At 40.0% G+C, this 16,857-nt stretch overlaps 1 protein-coding gene across 1 annotated transcript in view; it reads left to right on the forward strand.

Annotated features, from left to right (window-relative positions):
* The window catches only part of SYNE2 (spectrin repeat containing nuclear envelope protein 2), a 237,739-nt gene that overhangs the window by 102,114 nt on the left and 118,768 nt on the right, over positions 1 to 16,857 (forward strand). Inside the window, exons 46-53 of the mRNA XM_081935674.1 lie at positions 880 to 1,005; positions 1,775 to 2,040; positions 6,413 to 8,531; positions 10,031 to 10,353; positions 11,753 to 11,897; positions 12,345 to 12,563; positions 13,743 to 14,008; positions 15,549 to 15,717. Coding sequence (XP_081791800.1) covers positions 880 to 1,005; positions 1,775 to 2,040; positions 6,413 to 8,531; positions 10,031 to 10,353; positions 11,753 to 11,897; positions 12,345 to 12,563; positions 13,743 to 14,008; positions 15,549 to 15,717 — 3,633 coding nt within the window. The remainder of the gene's footprint in view (positions 1 to 879; positions 1,006 to 1,774; positions 2,041 to 6,412; positions 8,532 to 10,030; positions 10,354 to 11,752; positions 11,898 to 12,344; positions 12,564 to 13,742; positions 14,009 to 15,548; positions 15,718 to 16,857) is intronic.

The following is a 16,857-nucleotide window of genomic DNA, read 5'->3' on the forward strand; positions in this document are numbered from 1 at the left end:
AAATTAATATGCAGTTATCAAGTGAGAGTCAAGTTTAATAATTTTTAACAAGAAAATGGTACGTTGAGAGGGAAATTCAACTTTTAGACTTTGTTTTTCTATTTTCCAAAGTTTGAATGTTGCTACCAAACATGGAAAATGGTCTGGCTTGATCAGTGCATTTGCAACATTTTTTTTAAAAAATTGTCTATTTTAGCAATTAATACTGGTGTAACATACCATTGATGAAGTATTTATTTATTTATTTAATTATTTGATGTAATCATCTCAAAATCTCAACCTTGGATAGTAAGCACAAGAGTAAAAACCAAAGGATCAGGTCCAAATATAATATCCACAAGCACATTACAGTATATGAATTTATTTGAAGAGCAATACTCACCATAAATTTAATATTTTTCTTCCATTGAAATTCCCATTATTGCACTGTTACGTTTGCCAGCAATGGGAATTTCAAGTGAAGCAAAACAGTTGGTCCCTCAACATGGTGCCTTGTTTGCATTTGTTTCTCTCCAGCAAGGTATAGACATTCCAGGTTCCAAAAATGAATTTTCTTTCTTTTTCTTGATTCTTGACCGCTTAGGTGATCTGTTAAACACGGTTAACTAGCCAGATGATGTTGTGGGGTAGGAAATGTTTAGGGTACTTTTTCTAACCCCCTCCGTCATGCCAGGATGGGAAGTAATCATCTTAGCTAGAACAATGAATAAAGTGGGCAGGATGTAATTTAAATTAGGTGATCAAGCTCCCAGCAAGATTTGTACCTGATACCTTTTTCTTCAATAAAAAAAATCTGGATTATAATGATATAGGAATAATTCCGTAGATTGCAAAATAATTTATGTCAAATCAATGCAGTTACCTGTTTGGATTTCCCAGCAGGGTTATTTTGAAGACCGAACAATTGTTGAGTATGCAGAGCTGGAACAAAAGATCAACAAAATGAAAATTTGGACTGCAGAGTTAGATATTGTATTAATGAAAGATCAACTGAGAGAGATAGAGGTATGGAAACAATATGTTCATTGGCGTGGCTGTAAGCACTCTGTTAGTCCCTGCTATCTTCTTATCCTCCCACTCATCTGCTCAGGCACATAAGAATCTCATAGCTATTTCTGGGTAGTGCAATCTCATGCCATTCGATATATGAGCATTTCAACAACATGAAGGGGATAATAACACTGATTGTTCCCACCAATTGGCATCCTTCTGTATAAAATAACACAGGGGGAGTTTGTATGAGAGACCTCACCTCCAATGGGGCTTAAAAGTCTGTGAACTCATTTGAACTTTCCACATTTATGCATAAATATGACCCAAAACATGATCTGTTCTTCACACAAATCCTAAAAGTAGATAAAGAGAATGCAGTTAAACAAATGAATTGAAAACCTTTACTTGTTCCTTTATTTTTGAGAAAAATGATCCAAAGCTACACATTTATCTGTGGCAGGAGAAATGGGGGGAATGGGGTGTATTCCTCTGACTTTTAACAAGGGGTAGAAAATGTCATGGACAATATGGAGGAGCTCATTATCACAATTTCCTCCTTATTGTCCATGGCATTTTGCCCATGTCCCCCTTCCCCTTAGTAGCTTCACTGGCCTTAGTGCCCTAAATGTGGACTTTGGGGGAGTATTTTGACCCTTTGTAGTTAGAAATACAATGCGTAGTAAAAATAGGTATTTAATCTGATTCAGAAAGACATAAAGATGAAACAATTCCTTTAAAAAACAAACAAGACCCCCCTCCCCCCCTCTGATTTTCTTCATAGGATTTGTGTCTGCAGCTAGAAAAGAAGAAAACTCAAGCTTCCTCAGTGTGGCCAGAACACTCAGTGGTGGCAGAAGGAAGTCAGCCAAAGCACAAGGGCGCCCACAGGGTGACTTCTTCCAGTTGGGACGGACTCCTGCAAGAATTAATGGCTGCTAAAGAGGCCAAGCAGAATCAGTTTAATTTAGTCAATCGCTACCACGAATGTCTTGCTACTGTTCAGTCTTCAATGAAACATTTATTAGCAGAAAAAGAAAACATATATACGTAAGTTGCTGGACCAGCTTTCTGCATCTGTTGGATCTGATATAATTCGCTTAATTTATAGTTAGTGTGTACACCATAGAGAGGAACCTTTTATTTCATTTGTTTTGTAATTTGTTACATTCCCAAAGGCTTGGGGTAGACATAGAATAATATGATTTATATACAATGCTAAGCCATACATATTTGAATTTTTCTATTGTGACTTAGTAAATCAACATAGGATATGAATTAATAATCATTGTAGTTGCAACAATTATTGCTACGGTATTATTTATATATAATATCCCTTTGAATGGTTCCAATTATATTTAAATGTTAAAAAACATACATATTCTCCAGTGCGCTGCTTAGAGAATCCAAAGGAATGGGTTGATTTCGGTCTGGTTGCCTAGAGACTGAATTGAATAAACTTGGCCACGCCTCCCTTTTTCACTCGGCTCATCAGTTTTTTCAATTCAGTCTGCCTAAAGAGACCTAATCACATTTTCTCCTGTAACTTTAAGGAGTTTTTTGCTTTGGATTTTCTTAGCAATCACAGGTACTATTTTTCTCGTTTTACTGCATTGTAAATGTTTTACAAATTTACAAATCCTCCTCTGGCTCCTCCATTGACAGGCGGATATGTGCTCTAAGTGGTGCCTGGTGGCAGCTCCATTAAAAAAAAGGAAACTTTTTGGCAAAGCCCTGGACCCCATTCTTATCGAAAATAAAGATAAAAATAAAGTGCTTCCCTCTCTGCAAAGACGGGCAGGCCGTAGGTCTCAACCTTACTCCTGCCGGCAGCCCTTTTGAGGGGATCCGGGTCCACCGGACCCCAGTACCAGAGACCCTATTACCAGGGATCAAACCAGCCCCAGGATTGGTCTGGATTTAGGGACAGGGGCAGGCAACAGCAGCAGCCCCAGCAGCATCAGCTGTCCCAGCCCAGATGTGGAGGCCGAGGCTTTGGCTACCGACCCTTCCATTGGTACCACTGACTCCCAGGTTGGTATTCCCATTGAACAGTCAACCTCGGACGCTTGGGTTCTCCAGACCATGCAGATCGGCCTCACTCTAGACTTTCTGTCCACCCCCCTGAGACAGTTCATCCGGTGCTCCATCCCAAGGTGCTGGGTCATGAGGACTCTCATGGACACCGAGATCCAGCACCTTCTGGACATTTGCGCCATCGAACCGGTCCCCTCAGGTCAAGAGAGGAGGAGTTTTTACTTTATCCTGTTCTCAGTGCCCAAGAACTCCAGGGGGTTGAGAGCAATTCTGGATCTCGAGGCTAAACGTATACCTGGCGTACAAGCGTTTCAAAATGCAGTCACTGCAAACCATCTTGGGCTGCATTCGCCAGGGAGACTACCTAACATCGGTAGACATCAAGGAGGCATACCTTCATGTGCCCATTCGTCACTCACACAGAAAGTTCCTACGATTCTCTTACGTAGGGCACCATTTTCAATACCGGGCCCTGCCGTTCGGCCTCTCATCGGCCCCAAGGACATTCACGAAGCTGCTGGCCGCAGTGATGGCCCATCTCAGTTCTCATCCCATCAGACTTCAAGCCTATCTCGATGATGTTCTGATACAGTCGACATCTCCAAGGCAGGCCCACCATATCCTTCGAGCGACAATTTGGTCGCTGCAGCTTCATGGATTTATGGTAAATATGGAAAAAAAGCAATTATTGTAACATCACTGTTACATCTAGGGGCTGTGATAGACACTGTTCAATGCCAGGTGTCCTTGTCTCACAATCGTTGCTCCAGTATCCGGGCCCTGGCAAACCAGGTTTTGACTCAGAGATCAGTGCATCTTTCCATCCTTTACACATTACTCAGGAAACTGATCTCTTACATAGTGATCGTTCCCTGGGCCTGATTTCACGCACAACAGCTCCAATGGTTCCTCCTGCCCCACCAGAGAAGGCACAAGGGAGTCCCAAACATCACGGTACGGCTATCTGCCAAGGTGATCCGCTCTCTCTACTGATGGACCTCGTCAGCCTTGCTGAAAGGTTGACTTTTCAGAGAGCCGGATCGGATCACAATCATGATCAATGCCAGCTTGTACGGTTGGGGGGCTCATGCCCACTATCACATAGCCCAGGGACATTGAAGCCCCTAGGACTTAACAAACAACACCAATTGGCTAGAACTTCAGGCTCTCCACCTGGCCCTTTGGGAGTTCAGAGACCTGGTGGTGAGGCGGCACTTGTTGATCTTCATGGACAACATGGCGCCAAAGGACACATCAATCGCCAGGGAGGCAAGCATTCCAGGAGTCTGATGTTGGAGGCACAGGCACTCTTCCTGTGGGTGGAGTCTCACCTCCTTTCCATCAGGGCGGACCACATCTCTGGCTCCACGAACTTGCAAGTGGATTGGCTGAGTCGGACAACTGTGGACCAGGCGGAGTGGCCCCTTCATCCTTCTGTGATCTGTCCTGCAGGTTTGGGGTCCCAATGGTAGCGTCTCCAGCCAATTCACACCTACCTCGGTTCTTCAGCAGGTACCAGACACTCGGGGCAGATGGGGTCGACGCTTTCCACTGCCCCTGGCCCCAGGTGCTGTTGTATGCTTTTCCGCCTCTGCTACTCATCCCGAGGGTGATTCGCAAGATTCTTTCGGAGCAGGCGGAGGTGTTGATGGTTGCCCCCCACTGGCCCCCGCAGGTCCTGGTTCGCTGATCTAACCAGCCTATCCATGCCCCCCCCCCGGAGGTTCCCGGACAACAGGATAATCCTCACCCAAGGAGCCCTTTTCCACCCGGACCCTCAGTGGCTCCAGTTGGCTGTTTGGCCATTGAGGGGGACATGCTGAGATGCAACAATTTCTCTGCACATGTCATTCATACCATCCAAGCGGCTATACGTCCATCCACTACACGGGTGTACAACATGACATGGTCGGCCTTCTGCAGGTGGTGCCATCCCCTGGGAATTGCCCCAAGATCGGCTTCACTTCCTCAAGTCCTGGACTTCCTTCAGGATGGCCTGGATAGGGGAGTGGCCCCTAATACCTTAGGGAGACAGACGGTGACACTTTCCACATTCTTCACGGTGGTGCGGGCCATTCCCTGGCACACCATCCCAGGGTTCACGCCTTTCTGAGGGAAGCTGCCAACCTCCGTACTCTGACGGTCCATCGTTATCCGTCGTGGGAGCTGCCCATCGTACTCGAAGCCTTGATATCAGCTCCCTTCAAGCCTATCTGATCCATCAGCCTTCGGGTACTGACCTTGAAAGTGGCCTTTCTTATGGCCATAACTTCGGCTCAGAGGGTCTCAGAGTTGGCGGCCCTTTCAGTCCGCAGCGACCTCTATTTTCCATCCCAACAGAGTGGTTCTCCGGCTGGACCTGTCCTTCCTGCTGAAGGTCAACTCCTGGTTTCATAGGACCCAGGGGTTGGTGTTACCTGACTTTTGTCTCCATCCGATGCATCCCCACGAGCGGAAATGGCACCACCTCAACGTATGTTGAGCCTTTTGATGTTACATCAAGCACGTGGTATCCTTCTGATGGTCAGAGGCCCTCTTTGTGGCCTTCCTTCCTGGCTCCATGGGACAAAGAGTCTCGTCCACCACTATTGGCAGGTGGTTGAAAGCCTGTATTGCCAAGGCGTATGAGGTGCAGGGCCGTCTGTCGCCCCTGAACATCACAGCCCACTCAACGCACAGCGCAGCCATGACCACGGCCTGGGCAACACAAGCTCAGTCGATCAGATTTGTAGGGCAGCGACGTGGGTCATCTCCATTGCCCTTCATTAAACATTACAAGTTGGATGTTTATGCTTCAGCTGAAGCGGCCTTCGGACGTTGGGTACTGCAGGTGGTTCCCTCAGACTCTGGCTCCCTGGACTGGTCATCTACCCGATATGCTTAGGCATATCCCATTCCTTTGGATTCTCTAAGCAGCACACTGGAGAAAGACAGTTGTACTTACCTGAATGGTTGTTCTCATTGCGCTGCATGAGAATCCAACCCTAACCAGTCACGGTTTGGCCCAGGATCATTGATGACAAGTGGGTATCATAGTTAGCAGGGCATCTCATGTGCTTTCATCTCTTGAAACGGCCATGCCTTCCATTGAAAATACTGATGACCCAAGTGAAAAAGGGAGGCATGGCCAAGTTTATTCAATTCAGTCTCTAGGCAACCAGACCGAAATTTACCCATTCCTTTGGATTCTCACGCAGCGCACCGAGAACGACCGTTCAGATAAGTACAACGGTCTTTCATTCTTAGTAATTACATCCAATGTATGGTGGAGCTTCAGTGTAATTTAATATATGAAATATAGTTCTATATACCTGATTAGTGAATGCATGTTGAGTAAATTGACTTTACCAAAAAAATTATAGCTATACCCGTTTTTCTATTGCAGAAGGGGACCTGTGGAAGACACCGTTCTTCTAGACAATTTGAACAAATTGTTGGCTTCTCTACAAAAAGAAAATAGTCTTTTAGACAAGCTGAGATCTGAACAAGAAAATCTATCAAGACATCTATCCACTCTGGACAGAGAATTAGTACAAAGCCAGGTGGATCAAGCAGAGCAGTGGTGGAAACAAATGGGGGACTGTCTTCAAAAGAAACAGTTCTGTGTTGCGGCAGAAGTGGACGAGTTTAAGCGTTTCATGGACAAAGCACAGGAATTCCAAAGATGTTTGCAACAGCAACATGATTTGCAAACAGGCCTGAGTGCTCCTGGTACAGAAGAGTGTCCATGCCCTATCTCGATTCCTTTAGAACTGCGCATACTTAAGCGAAACATTTCATTGTTAAAAAGAAATGCAGACGTACAGATGAAAAGAATGTGGAGCAGTCCAGGAAAAATAGCCTTAGAGAACACAATAAATGATCTTCAGAGCCAGGTAGAAGAATTGGAGCAAATGACCCCTAAAGAAAATGTCCAGATAACTGGCGGTCATCCCCAGACCTATGAAATAACAAAAGAGATAGAAGATGCCATTTTGGGGAACAAAATTTTAATGCACCATCTTGATGAGAGGGCAGCACTCTTTCCAGATGATCTCCTCTCACAAATTAAATGTTGCAAGGCTGTAATCAGTGATGCTAAAGAAAAAGAGCCAACTTTTATAAGGCTAGCAGATGAAGCCCAGCATGTTGCTTCTCACATGCCATCCAAGGAGGATTCTGCACTTAGCATCCTTTCACATGAGTTGCAAACTGGTTACCAATTCCTTATTTTGAAATCATCTCAAAAGTTACAGCAGCTGGAATCTCAGCTTGGAAAAAGAGAAAAACTTTTTGCAAATATAGAGAAATTTGAAGCACAACTTCAGGAGATCATGGCAGCATCTAACTTAGATATTGATAAAACAAATATAAAGTCTGAATTTGACCACATGCAGAATCTTTTAGAAGAGACTCCCAAGAAGATCCAGGAGTTGGAAGCTCTTGTAGATGCAAACTGCAACGATTCATCTGAAGGACTAAATGCTTTTGAGCAACTGTTTTTAAACGATTGTTTGAGAAGTCTGAGAAGTAGAGCAAAGAGGGTCCATAGGGTAATTCAAATTAAGGGTGGTTTAGTACAACACAAAATGGATGCCTATAAAAAATTCTCAGAAGAAATAAGGGCCTTACAGCAGTATCTTAGCAATCTTCATTTTGATGAGCTGGAACTAAATCCAGAAGAGTCAGTGTCTAAGAATCAAATGATAAAAGATAAACTGAATATGTTTAAAGAGAGAACTTCAGCCATCCAGTCACATTTATCATACCTGGACCAATACCAGGAGATCTGGAAATGGCTGGATCCGAAGTGGGATACATCACCACTTGATGAACTGAAAGATCAGTTCTGCAAAGCAAAGGATAACCTTGACAAGAGAGGTCAATGTCTGAAGAATTTTTTTGCAGAATATGATAGGCATCAAATAGTCCTAAGTGAGATTGAGGCTATAGTATCTAGCATTCAGAAAGAATGTGGTGACTTAGAAGATCTTACCAGTTCTACTCCTGAAGCCAGTCTGATAGCAGGAAAAAAATTGATATGGAGAGTTGAACATGCCAAATATATAACTCAAGAAGCATTCAAGCTCTTCAAGAAAAATAAGTCATTTAGTGCCTCTCTCAAAAAGTCCAGCATGAAGCAAATAAAGTCCTTAGAGACAAAAATAGATGGGCTGGAACAAATGACCTGTTCTATCATAGTAGCTAATCAAGAAATATGCAAGTACAAACAAGGTTTCCAGAATAAGATGGGCCACAGTTTAAGGACTTTAAAGCAAATTCAGTCTGAGCTCCAGCAACCTGTCCTACTTGACTTGAAAATTCAAATGATTCCCTATGAAATGATGTATTGCAAAGTGCTTAAAGGTGCTATAGAGGCAGAAATTCATGCTGCTGAAGATATAATAACTAAAGAGAAATCATCTACAAAACAAACATTTCTTCATTCTGAGAGTTTAGATAAAGAAATAGAGGAATTCCAAAATCTGAAAATACAACTAAAAACAGACTTTGCTAAACACACAGTAAGTAGTCCTGGCAGTTTTGTTTCTTTGTAAACAACTTTGCAAACTTTGGTTGCTTTCACATAAGAATTGACTTTGAAATACCATGGCTTCTTCATCGATATTTTACATGATAGCCATGTAACAGATTATACACCTAGACCTTGTAAATTCCCTCCCTCCCTCCCTCCCTCCCTCCCTCCCTCCCTCCCTCCCTCCCTCCCTCTCTCTATCTCCTCCTCCTCCCTCCCTCCCTCCCTTGATAGATTAATAATGCCACAATTGAAATTTTGTAATACTACTATAATAAGGAGAACAGTCTTGTAGCTTAATGTAATAAAATGTCCTGGGGAGTCCTTGGAATTCACTGAACTTGTTTTTTCCCCCAGATGTTTCATTACCCAACTATATAACATCTCCAGTGCTGGGCATTGCATTGCAGAAAATTGCACTATATATGTAGTGCAATAAAATGTCCATTATTAAAAGCATATATTTTTGACAGTGCTTGCATTTTTGACAATCATTGTAATTTATAACTTGGTACTTCTCAATGCTCAGTACAGTAACAAAATATTCAGATCTGTGACTGTTAATGGCTTGCCATCAAAGGACAGGCTTCTTTTCTATGATCCTGTCAGTTTATTGAGATGTTTGATGGATTTATAGAATTTGATAGCTGAAGGGACAAGTTCCTTTGCCATTTAGCCCTTGACTTTGGAATGTCCTTCTCACAGCCAGTCTCCAAAAAGTTTGAGGCACATGAACATTTTTATTTAGAATAATATATGATGGCTTTGAATAAATAAAAGCTTCTGGATGCTTCTTTGATAGTAGACATCTGGTTCAAATTTAAATATATTTTAATTAAAAAACAATTCAACTTGTTTTCTATATGAACTAAACTACCTTTCCCAAAATTGATATTTTCTGATATTTTTCTCCTGTCCAAATTAGTCAGCTTTCCATCACTCAAATAATTTCTGCATTTATTAAATGCCAATTTGAAGTGGCCAAAAATTAAAGTGGGTTAAAACATTTAAAAACAATATGGAATCTAATTAAAATATTTACAAACTAAATATAAATTTAATGATTAATGATGCAATTTAAAAGCAAACAACAGCTGACCAGTGCAATATGCAGCAGAAACTTTTTTCCAAGGTTGTTTTAACGTTGGAAAATTGTTAAAGCAAAAGGTGGGCCTAGGCATCTGTAGGCTCTTTGACCATCAATTAAAACGGTGTCAAACTCGTTGGCCGCAGGCCGCATGCGTCACATGCTGGCCACCCCCACCCCTGTTTTAGCAAAGGGAATAAAGTTGTGATACATCACATGACAACAATGTGCTGTCGTAAGTTTGACACCCGAGTTAAAATGTCCACCAGATAACAGACATGGAGTTAGATCAGGGTTGCAATGTTTTTCCTTGGAACTGTAATTCAAGAAAACATTTTGGGAGAAGAAAATTGTTTCTCAGCTTATATAATAATGTTGCCATTAATTATTTATTTGCACAGGAAGCTTTAGATGAAGCTTTTAAAATGGTGAAGCTTTACAATAAAGCTGTCGAAAAATCTGCAGATCTCCTCAGTCAGTGTGAAGCATTTCTTTCGACTCCACTCCTTGATTTACCTAAACTAGAAGAATCTCATCTTGACTTTGCCAAGAAACAAGAAGAATCAGAGTCTGCAAAGGCTGAAGTGGAAGCATTAACCTGTACTCTGAAAAAGTCAATTAAATCAAAAGCCAAACTGCAGGTGGAGAAAGTACTTGATGATCTAACTGCTAGGAATTTCACAATAAAAGAGCTGACCCAAAAGAGAATATCTTACATACAGAGGTAGGATGAACATTTTCATCATTTCAGGGATATACAAATCAGAGCACTGATTCATCTAGCTTGATATTGTTGGTGATTATTAGAGTGAATGATGAGAATAATTAGTCCAGGGTTTACCATTCTTACCTGGACATGCTAGAAATCAAAGTTTACCATGTTCTGCATGGAAGATGTGTGATGGTCCTTTGAGCTACAACACTTTCCCCAATTTGCCTCATTTATGTTAGAGCTTCCTTTTCCACTGAAATACTGAACATGTCTTGCATTGAAAACACAGATATGCAGTATAACAATGTTAGTTCTCAATGTACAATTTCTACATAGCAGTGTCATCTCCTCCCAGTGCCCCTTTCATTGCCTCCTATTTTAAAGTGTTATCTTCCCTTTCACCCAGAAGGTGATTGTCCCTTTGGTAGCTGTTTTCTGGACATTACCTCCTTATAAGCTTCTTGGTTAGGATGTTCAGGTGGAAGCAGGTAGAAAAGCTGGATCAGAAAAGTATCTAGGCTGCTTTAAGCCTGAAAAGCTACTTTCTAGGCAACAACATCTTTCATTCATGAATAACGCATAGTATTGATTTTAAAATATACCATATTTTTTGGAGTATAACACACTTCCCCCCTAAAAGAGGGTAAAAATTTGGGTGCATCCTATACATCAAATGTAGCCCCCCGCCCACCTGCCAGCTCCCACCCTTCGGCCTCTGCGTGTCCTCACAAGTGGAGCTTTTGTAGGCTGCAGACCCAGCCTCTCAAATGGAGCTTTTGGAGGCTCCAAACAATATTGGTGGATGCTAGTAGGCAGAGGCAGAATTTTTTATTATTATTATTTTTCTCCCCAAAAACTAAGGTGTGTCTTATACCCCAGAGCATCTTAAAGTCTGAAAAATATGGTAGATTGATTTTTTAATATTATTGAAAACTTTTGAGAGCTGGGACAAAGTGCTATAAAATGTAGTGTTCCATAGTAAAATTCCTGATAGCCAACCAGCCAATGGTTCTTTTGCTAAAGAATTGAAGACATGGGTACTCCAAAAAAAGCAGGGGTGTACATCATTTTTATTACATTATATTTTGTAATGAGAAGTGAGATGAGATAAAATTAAGAAATCATGACTGGGCTATTAGCTTCAGGGCAAAAAGGAATTCACAGCTGGTCACAGCTTTACTGCGATGCTCACCTACTCATGATTCAGTAAAACCCACCAGCCTAAAATGGTGTGCTTGGAAATTCTTGTGCATTCTTATGTAAAATACTATGTATAATGATTGGCAAGATCTGTCAATTTTTTCTCCTTTGTACCAGTTTTATTTCTACCAGTAGTTGAAAGCTGACGATGCATAATTCTATTATTTGGATTGATTTAAATAGTTTTATTTAAATACTCTTGCATCTATAGGTATATGGAAAAATATCACAGTTTCAAAAACTCCAAAGAGAGGATATGTGTTGAGCTTAACAATGCAGAAAAAGTGCTTTGGAAGTGTTTATACTACATTCCAGTATCTTACAAAGAATCTTTAGAGCATTCAGAACAAAACAAGGTGAGGACTGTCGTCGTCATCATCATCATCATCATCATCTCCATAATTTAATGTTTTATGTATTTTTATAGCTTGCACGTCTTCAGAACCGTGTTTACAATAGAGAATTCAATGCACTTCACACAGGCTGTAACAATAACAGTGATTTATATTCCGAATAGTTATTAATGTTAGTCTTCAAAGGTTATCTGTCATTATGATCAAAATGTGGGAAATGGATGCAAATCTGTATTAAACCTGAAACAGATGATTGCAAAGAAACAGACTTTTTGGTAACTCCTTCCTTGCTGTGAAGTGTACAATTTTAGATATAGATTTGCTGCTTATTATGGGTACTTGAGATACTTTGGCTAGATTGTCACAATTCGTTTTTGTACTCTGCCTTTTTCCCGACTGGATGATTGCAACTCACTGTTTATATTTTACTCTTTATATTCTCCTTTATAGATGCTGTTGTCCCAATTACTTTCAACCAAAGAGGAGCTAATGAAGTTAAGGCGAGACTCTCAGTCTCTAAGCTTGATGTGCAAAGAAAATGATGGCGTGTTGATTGTACCCATTGTATCAATGTTGTGGCTGAAGTGGCTCGCTTTGTTCAATATCGCAAAAGAACGGGAAGGCAAATGTGAAGAACAGAACCAAGAATGGAAATCTGTCAGTGAAGAAGTGAGTAATAGGGAAACACAAGACTGATGTTTTCAAGCTCAGTTGTATGTGGACTTGTTTGATTGTCTTAAGTACAGGCATGTTTAAAAAGATAAAACTGTCCAGTTTGTCACATAAAAATGAATAGAGGGCAGAATACAGATAATCCTCACTTAACAATGTAATTGGGACTGAAACCTTCATCACTATTCCAGTTGCTGTCATTAAATAAATATTGTGCAGTTGCAGCACTCTGCAGTCATGTGATTGCCATTTGCAACCTCCTGCTGGCTTCCCCATTGACATTGCTTGTTGGACTTGGTAGTGAAAGTCACAGTTGGGGGTCACATGACCACAAGATGCCACAATTATTGTAATGAGAGTTGGTTGCAAGGATCCAAATCACAATTCACATGACAGCAGGGCCACGGTGAGGGTCACAACTAGTAGGAATAATCGTAAGTCCCCTTAGACTTAGACTTATATACTGCTCCATAGTGCTTTGCAGCACTCTCTGAGCTGTTTACAAATGTCAGCGTATTGCTCCCAACAATCTGGGTCCTCATTTTACTAAGGATGAAAGCTGAGTCAACCTTGAGCTGGTCAAGATTGAACTCCTGGCTGTGGGCATAGTTAGCCTGCAATACTACATTCTAACCAGTGCATGAACATGGCTCCATGTTGAGCACTGTTGTAAGTTTAAATGGTCATGAATAATTGATTGATGAACAAGGACTACCTATACACAAAATCATGCATGGTGTGGAGAAAATATAAAGGTTAACTTCTCTTACTGGAATCTGGGGGTTATCCATTGAAGCTGAATGGTTATAGGTTCGGTGGCTATAAGTAAATAATACACATTGTTGTATTTTGTGTTGGGGATTTGAAATGAAGTGGCTGAAAAGCACAAGCATTTCATTTTGCAGCTTGTAGTTGCAGCTGCCACTTTTATGCTCTCATTTTAAACAAAAGGAATATATTAAAGCCCTTACCATTATATTTCTTACATAAAATGAATACATTGATAAGAACAATACTGCAAATATTTATAAAAAATAAGTCCCCCGTATTGAGAGGAATTCATTTCTAGATAAGTGTGTATAGAAGTGCAACTTCTATCTACTTAGACGTCTTTTCCATGTATAACCTCCCTCATCAATGTTTCTCTTATTTGTGTTTTGCTTATTTTCTCTCTAGTTGGAACGAGAAACAATTATTCTAGACAGTCTTCAAGAAGAGCTGCCTGAGAGCCTCCAAGACAAACAGCAAGCAACCAGAGAAGAACTGGAAGAATTTCTGGAATCCGCAAACAATTATATAGAAAATGTGGATACTGAGAAACTGTTGCTACGCTTAATACTTTGCCGATTAAGGAACATTCTGAGTGTCCCTGGGAGTTTGCCTGGAAAGGAAAGCCTTCCTATTGTCTGTGAAATTCAAAGCATGCAGCAACGAACAGAAGAGTAAGTGTAAAACAGACTATTGCTGAGTGAATTCATACAACATTTTGTGCAAAGTTTAATTCTGATTTCAAAATGCATTCTGATGGTTTTTCTTTACTAATTTGAAGTTTGAGCTCCAGATTATCTGGTACATGTACATAAATTCCAGACAGAGAGTGGTATTTGTAAACAAAACAAAGCAAAACAAAACAAAACAAGGATTTACTTCCTCACCCAAGATCAATGCTGGAGAAATATTTTAATATCTGTTTACACCCAAGTTTTAAATGTATTGTTTTATTAACTATTGTATTGTTATTTCATGTGATGCTAGTACTGATACTTTCTAAACCCCACCACTTTGCTTTGCATTTCACTTGAATTTTGTTTTTGCTTATTCTATTCATGTTAATGAAAGGGAATTGATAGAAGTCTTAGAGCTGCTGTAATTTCTGGCCCCTTATTTGGACATAATGGGTCATTCATTCACTTATTAACCCATTTATTAAATTTGTACATCTCTTGATTCCCAACAACTCTGGGCTGTTCACAAGAAAACAGAAAAACTGTAACACAATAATAATAATAATAATAATAATAATAATAATAATAATAATAATAATAATAATAATAATAATAATAATAATAATAATAATAATAATAATTCCTCTGATGATGCCAAATGCAGACTCTGCAAAGAAGTTGATGAAACTGTTGACCACATACTCAGCTGCTGTAAAAAAATCGCGCAGACTGATTATAAATTGCGGCACAATTCAGTAGCACAAATGATCCACTGGAATTTGTGCAAAAATTATAATATTAAAACAACAACAAACTGGTGGGAACATAAGCCTGAAAAAGTCACCGAAAATCAGATGGTCAAGATCCTGTGGGATTTTCGTATACAAACAGACAAAATACTAGCACATAACACACCAGACATCACACTGGTTGAGAAAAAGAAGGTTACAATCATAGACATCGCAATACCAGGTGATAGCAGGGTTGAGGAGAAGGAACATGAAAAAGTCGCGAAATACCAGGACTTAAAAATTGAAATCCAACGATTATGGCACAAACCAGCAGTGGTAATTCCAGTGGTAATCGGCACACTGGGTGCTATTCCAAAAGCACTGGAATTACATTTAAAACAGTTAAAACTTGACAAAATCACCATCAGTCAAATGCAAAAAGCTGCACTGCTTGGATCTGCACGTATATTACGAAAATACGTTACGACGTCCTAGGCCCCTGGGTGGGGCCCGACTAGTAATCAATGCCAAATCCGGCGAATCAACTGGCTGCTGTGATACAATCGTATAATAATAATAATAATAATAATAATAATAATAATAATAATAATAATAATAATAATAATAATAATAATAATAAAATAAGCAAAGGGAGCATGCAAACATAGAAAAACCTAAAAACGGGCTGCACCCTTCCTAGCTGAAAACCTGGGGGAAGAGTCAGATCTTTAAGGACCTCCAAAACACCAGAACCTGCAATCTTCTTCTATTTCTTCTTAATAGTATTTCTAATGGAATTTCTTTAGGCTCTGTCAAAAGGCTGAAACAGAAAAAGAGGCCGTGCAGTCCGAGATGGTATACCAGACCAAGTGCAGTGAAAAACTGAAAGCTATGAAGACTTCATTTCAGGACATCATATCCCAACTCCGTGACATAGATTTGAAAACCCCTAATGAAAAGGCATTGAAACTTGAGGTTGGTAGGAAGCTGCTTCTGCAGATAGTAGACTAATAGGTTTTAGATAAATGAAATACTTTGTGCCCAATTCTTGAGTTGCAAAGTGGTGCATCATTGATCTCTAGTCCTTTCAATACTAAGTCATAATTATTAGAATTACATTGTTCTTTTTTTCCTTCTACATTTAACTGCTTAACAAACATGGTATCCAGGCGCTGTCATCCATACACATCTAACCAGAAAAGGAATCCTGTAGAGTATCTTTTCCATTGCATTTGGAAAGCTTTCATGTATGGCTTATTTAGATGACCAAATACGCCATAGATGGAAGAACATTGAAAAGGGTATTTAAAGAGTGAGAGAATGCTAGCTTTGGAACAGATTTTTGAAGGTGGTGTGATCCAAACCTTCACATAGTCCAGAAATTGATAAATGAATCTTTCCTGTTGGCTATCCAGCCAATCAATAGACAATACTGTTTACGGAGGTAATCTGTTCCACAAATACATTTCCCTATTAAGAAACTTCGTTCAACATTTAGCCAAATTTTGTTTCTTTGCGGTTCTTACACATACTCTTTATTTTCACGTTTGTTCTCTTGCTGTGAAATAAGAAACAAAATCCAATATTTTGATATCTTGGAATTAAAACAAATCATTGTAAATGAAATGTATCTCTCAGCAAGAGATCCAAGTTACTTGGCATCAAAATATATTTCACGGTTATTCGTGCCAGAGGATGTAGACCAGATTGAGTTTCTAGGCCACAAATATTAACAACTGTCAAGTTTGTTTTATCCTGTGAAAATGATATCCTTCATGCAGAACTGGAAGGAGCTGTTTTGTTTGGATATTTTCATTAAGATGGCACCAAAACAAATGGCCCAGAAAATGTACTTTTGGTCACCTTTTTTTTTAGGTTTTTTTTTTTTTGTTCTGAATCTGAAAAGCTCTTTATGGAGCTTAAATCAAACAAGCATTGTGTCTCCGTTAGCATTTCATCTCTCAATAAGCCCTGATAATACAATGAAAAATATTGGGTTTAATGTAGTCTCAGTGAATTGAAAAGTATGATATAAAACAAAATAAGCATCCTTCAGGTTTTGCTCTGCAAAGCTTTCTCATGGAAAAAAAATCTATTTGTACCTTAGATATAGTG

The sequence above is a fragment of the Natrix helvetica genome, assembly GCF_964273705.1.
Source record: "Natrix helvetica genome assembly, chromosome: 1".
NCBI classification, from domain to species: Eukaryota; Metazoa; Chordata; class Lepidosauria; order Squamata; family Natricidae; genus Natrix; species Natrix helvetica.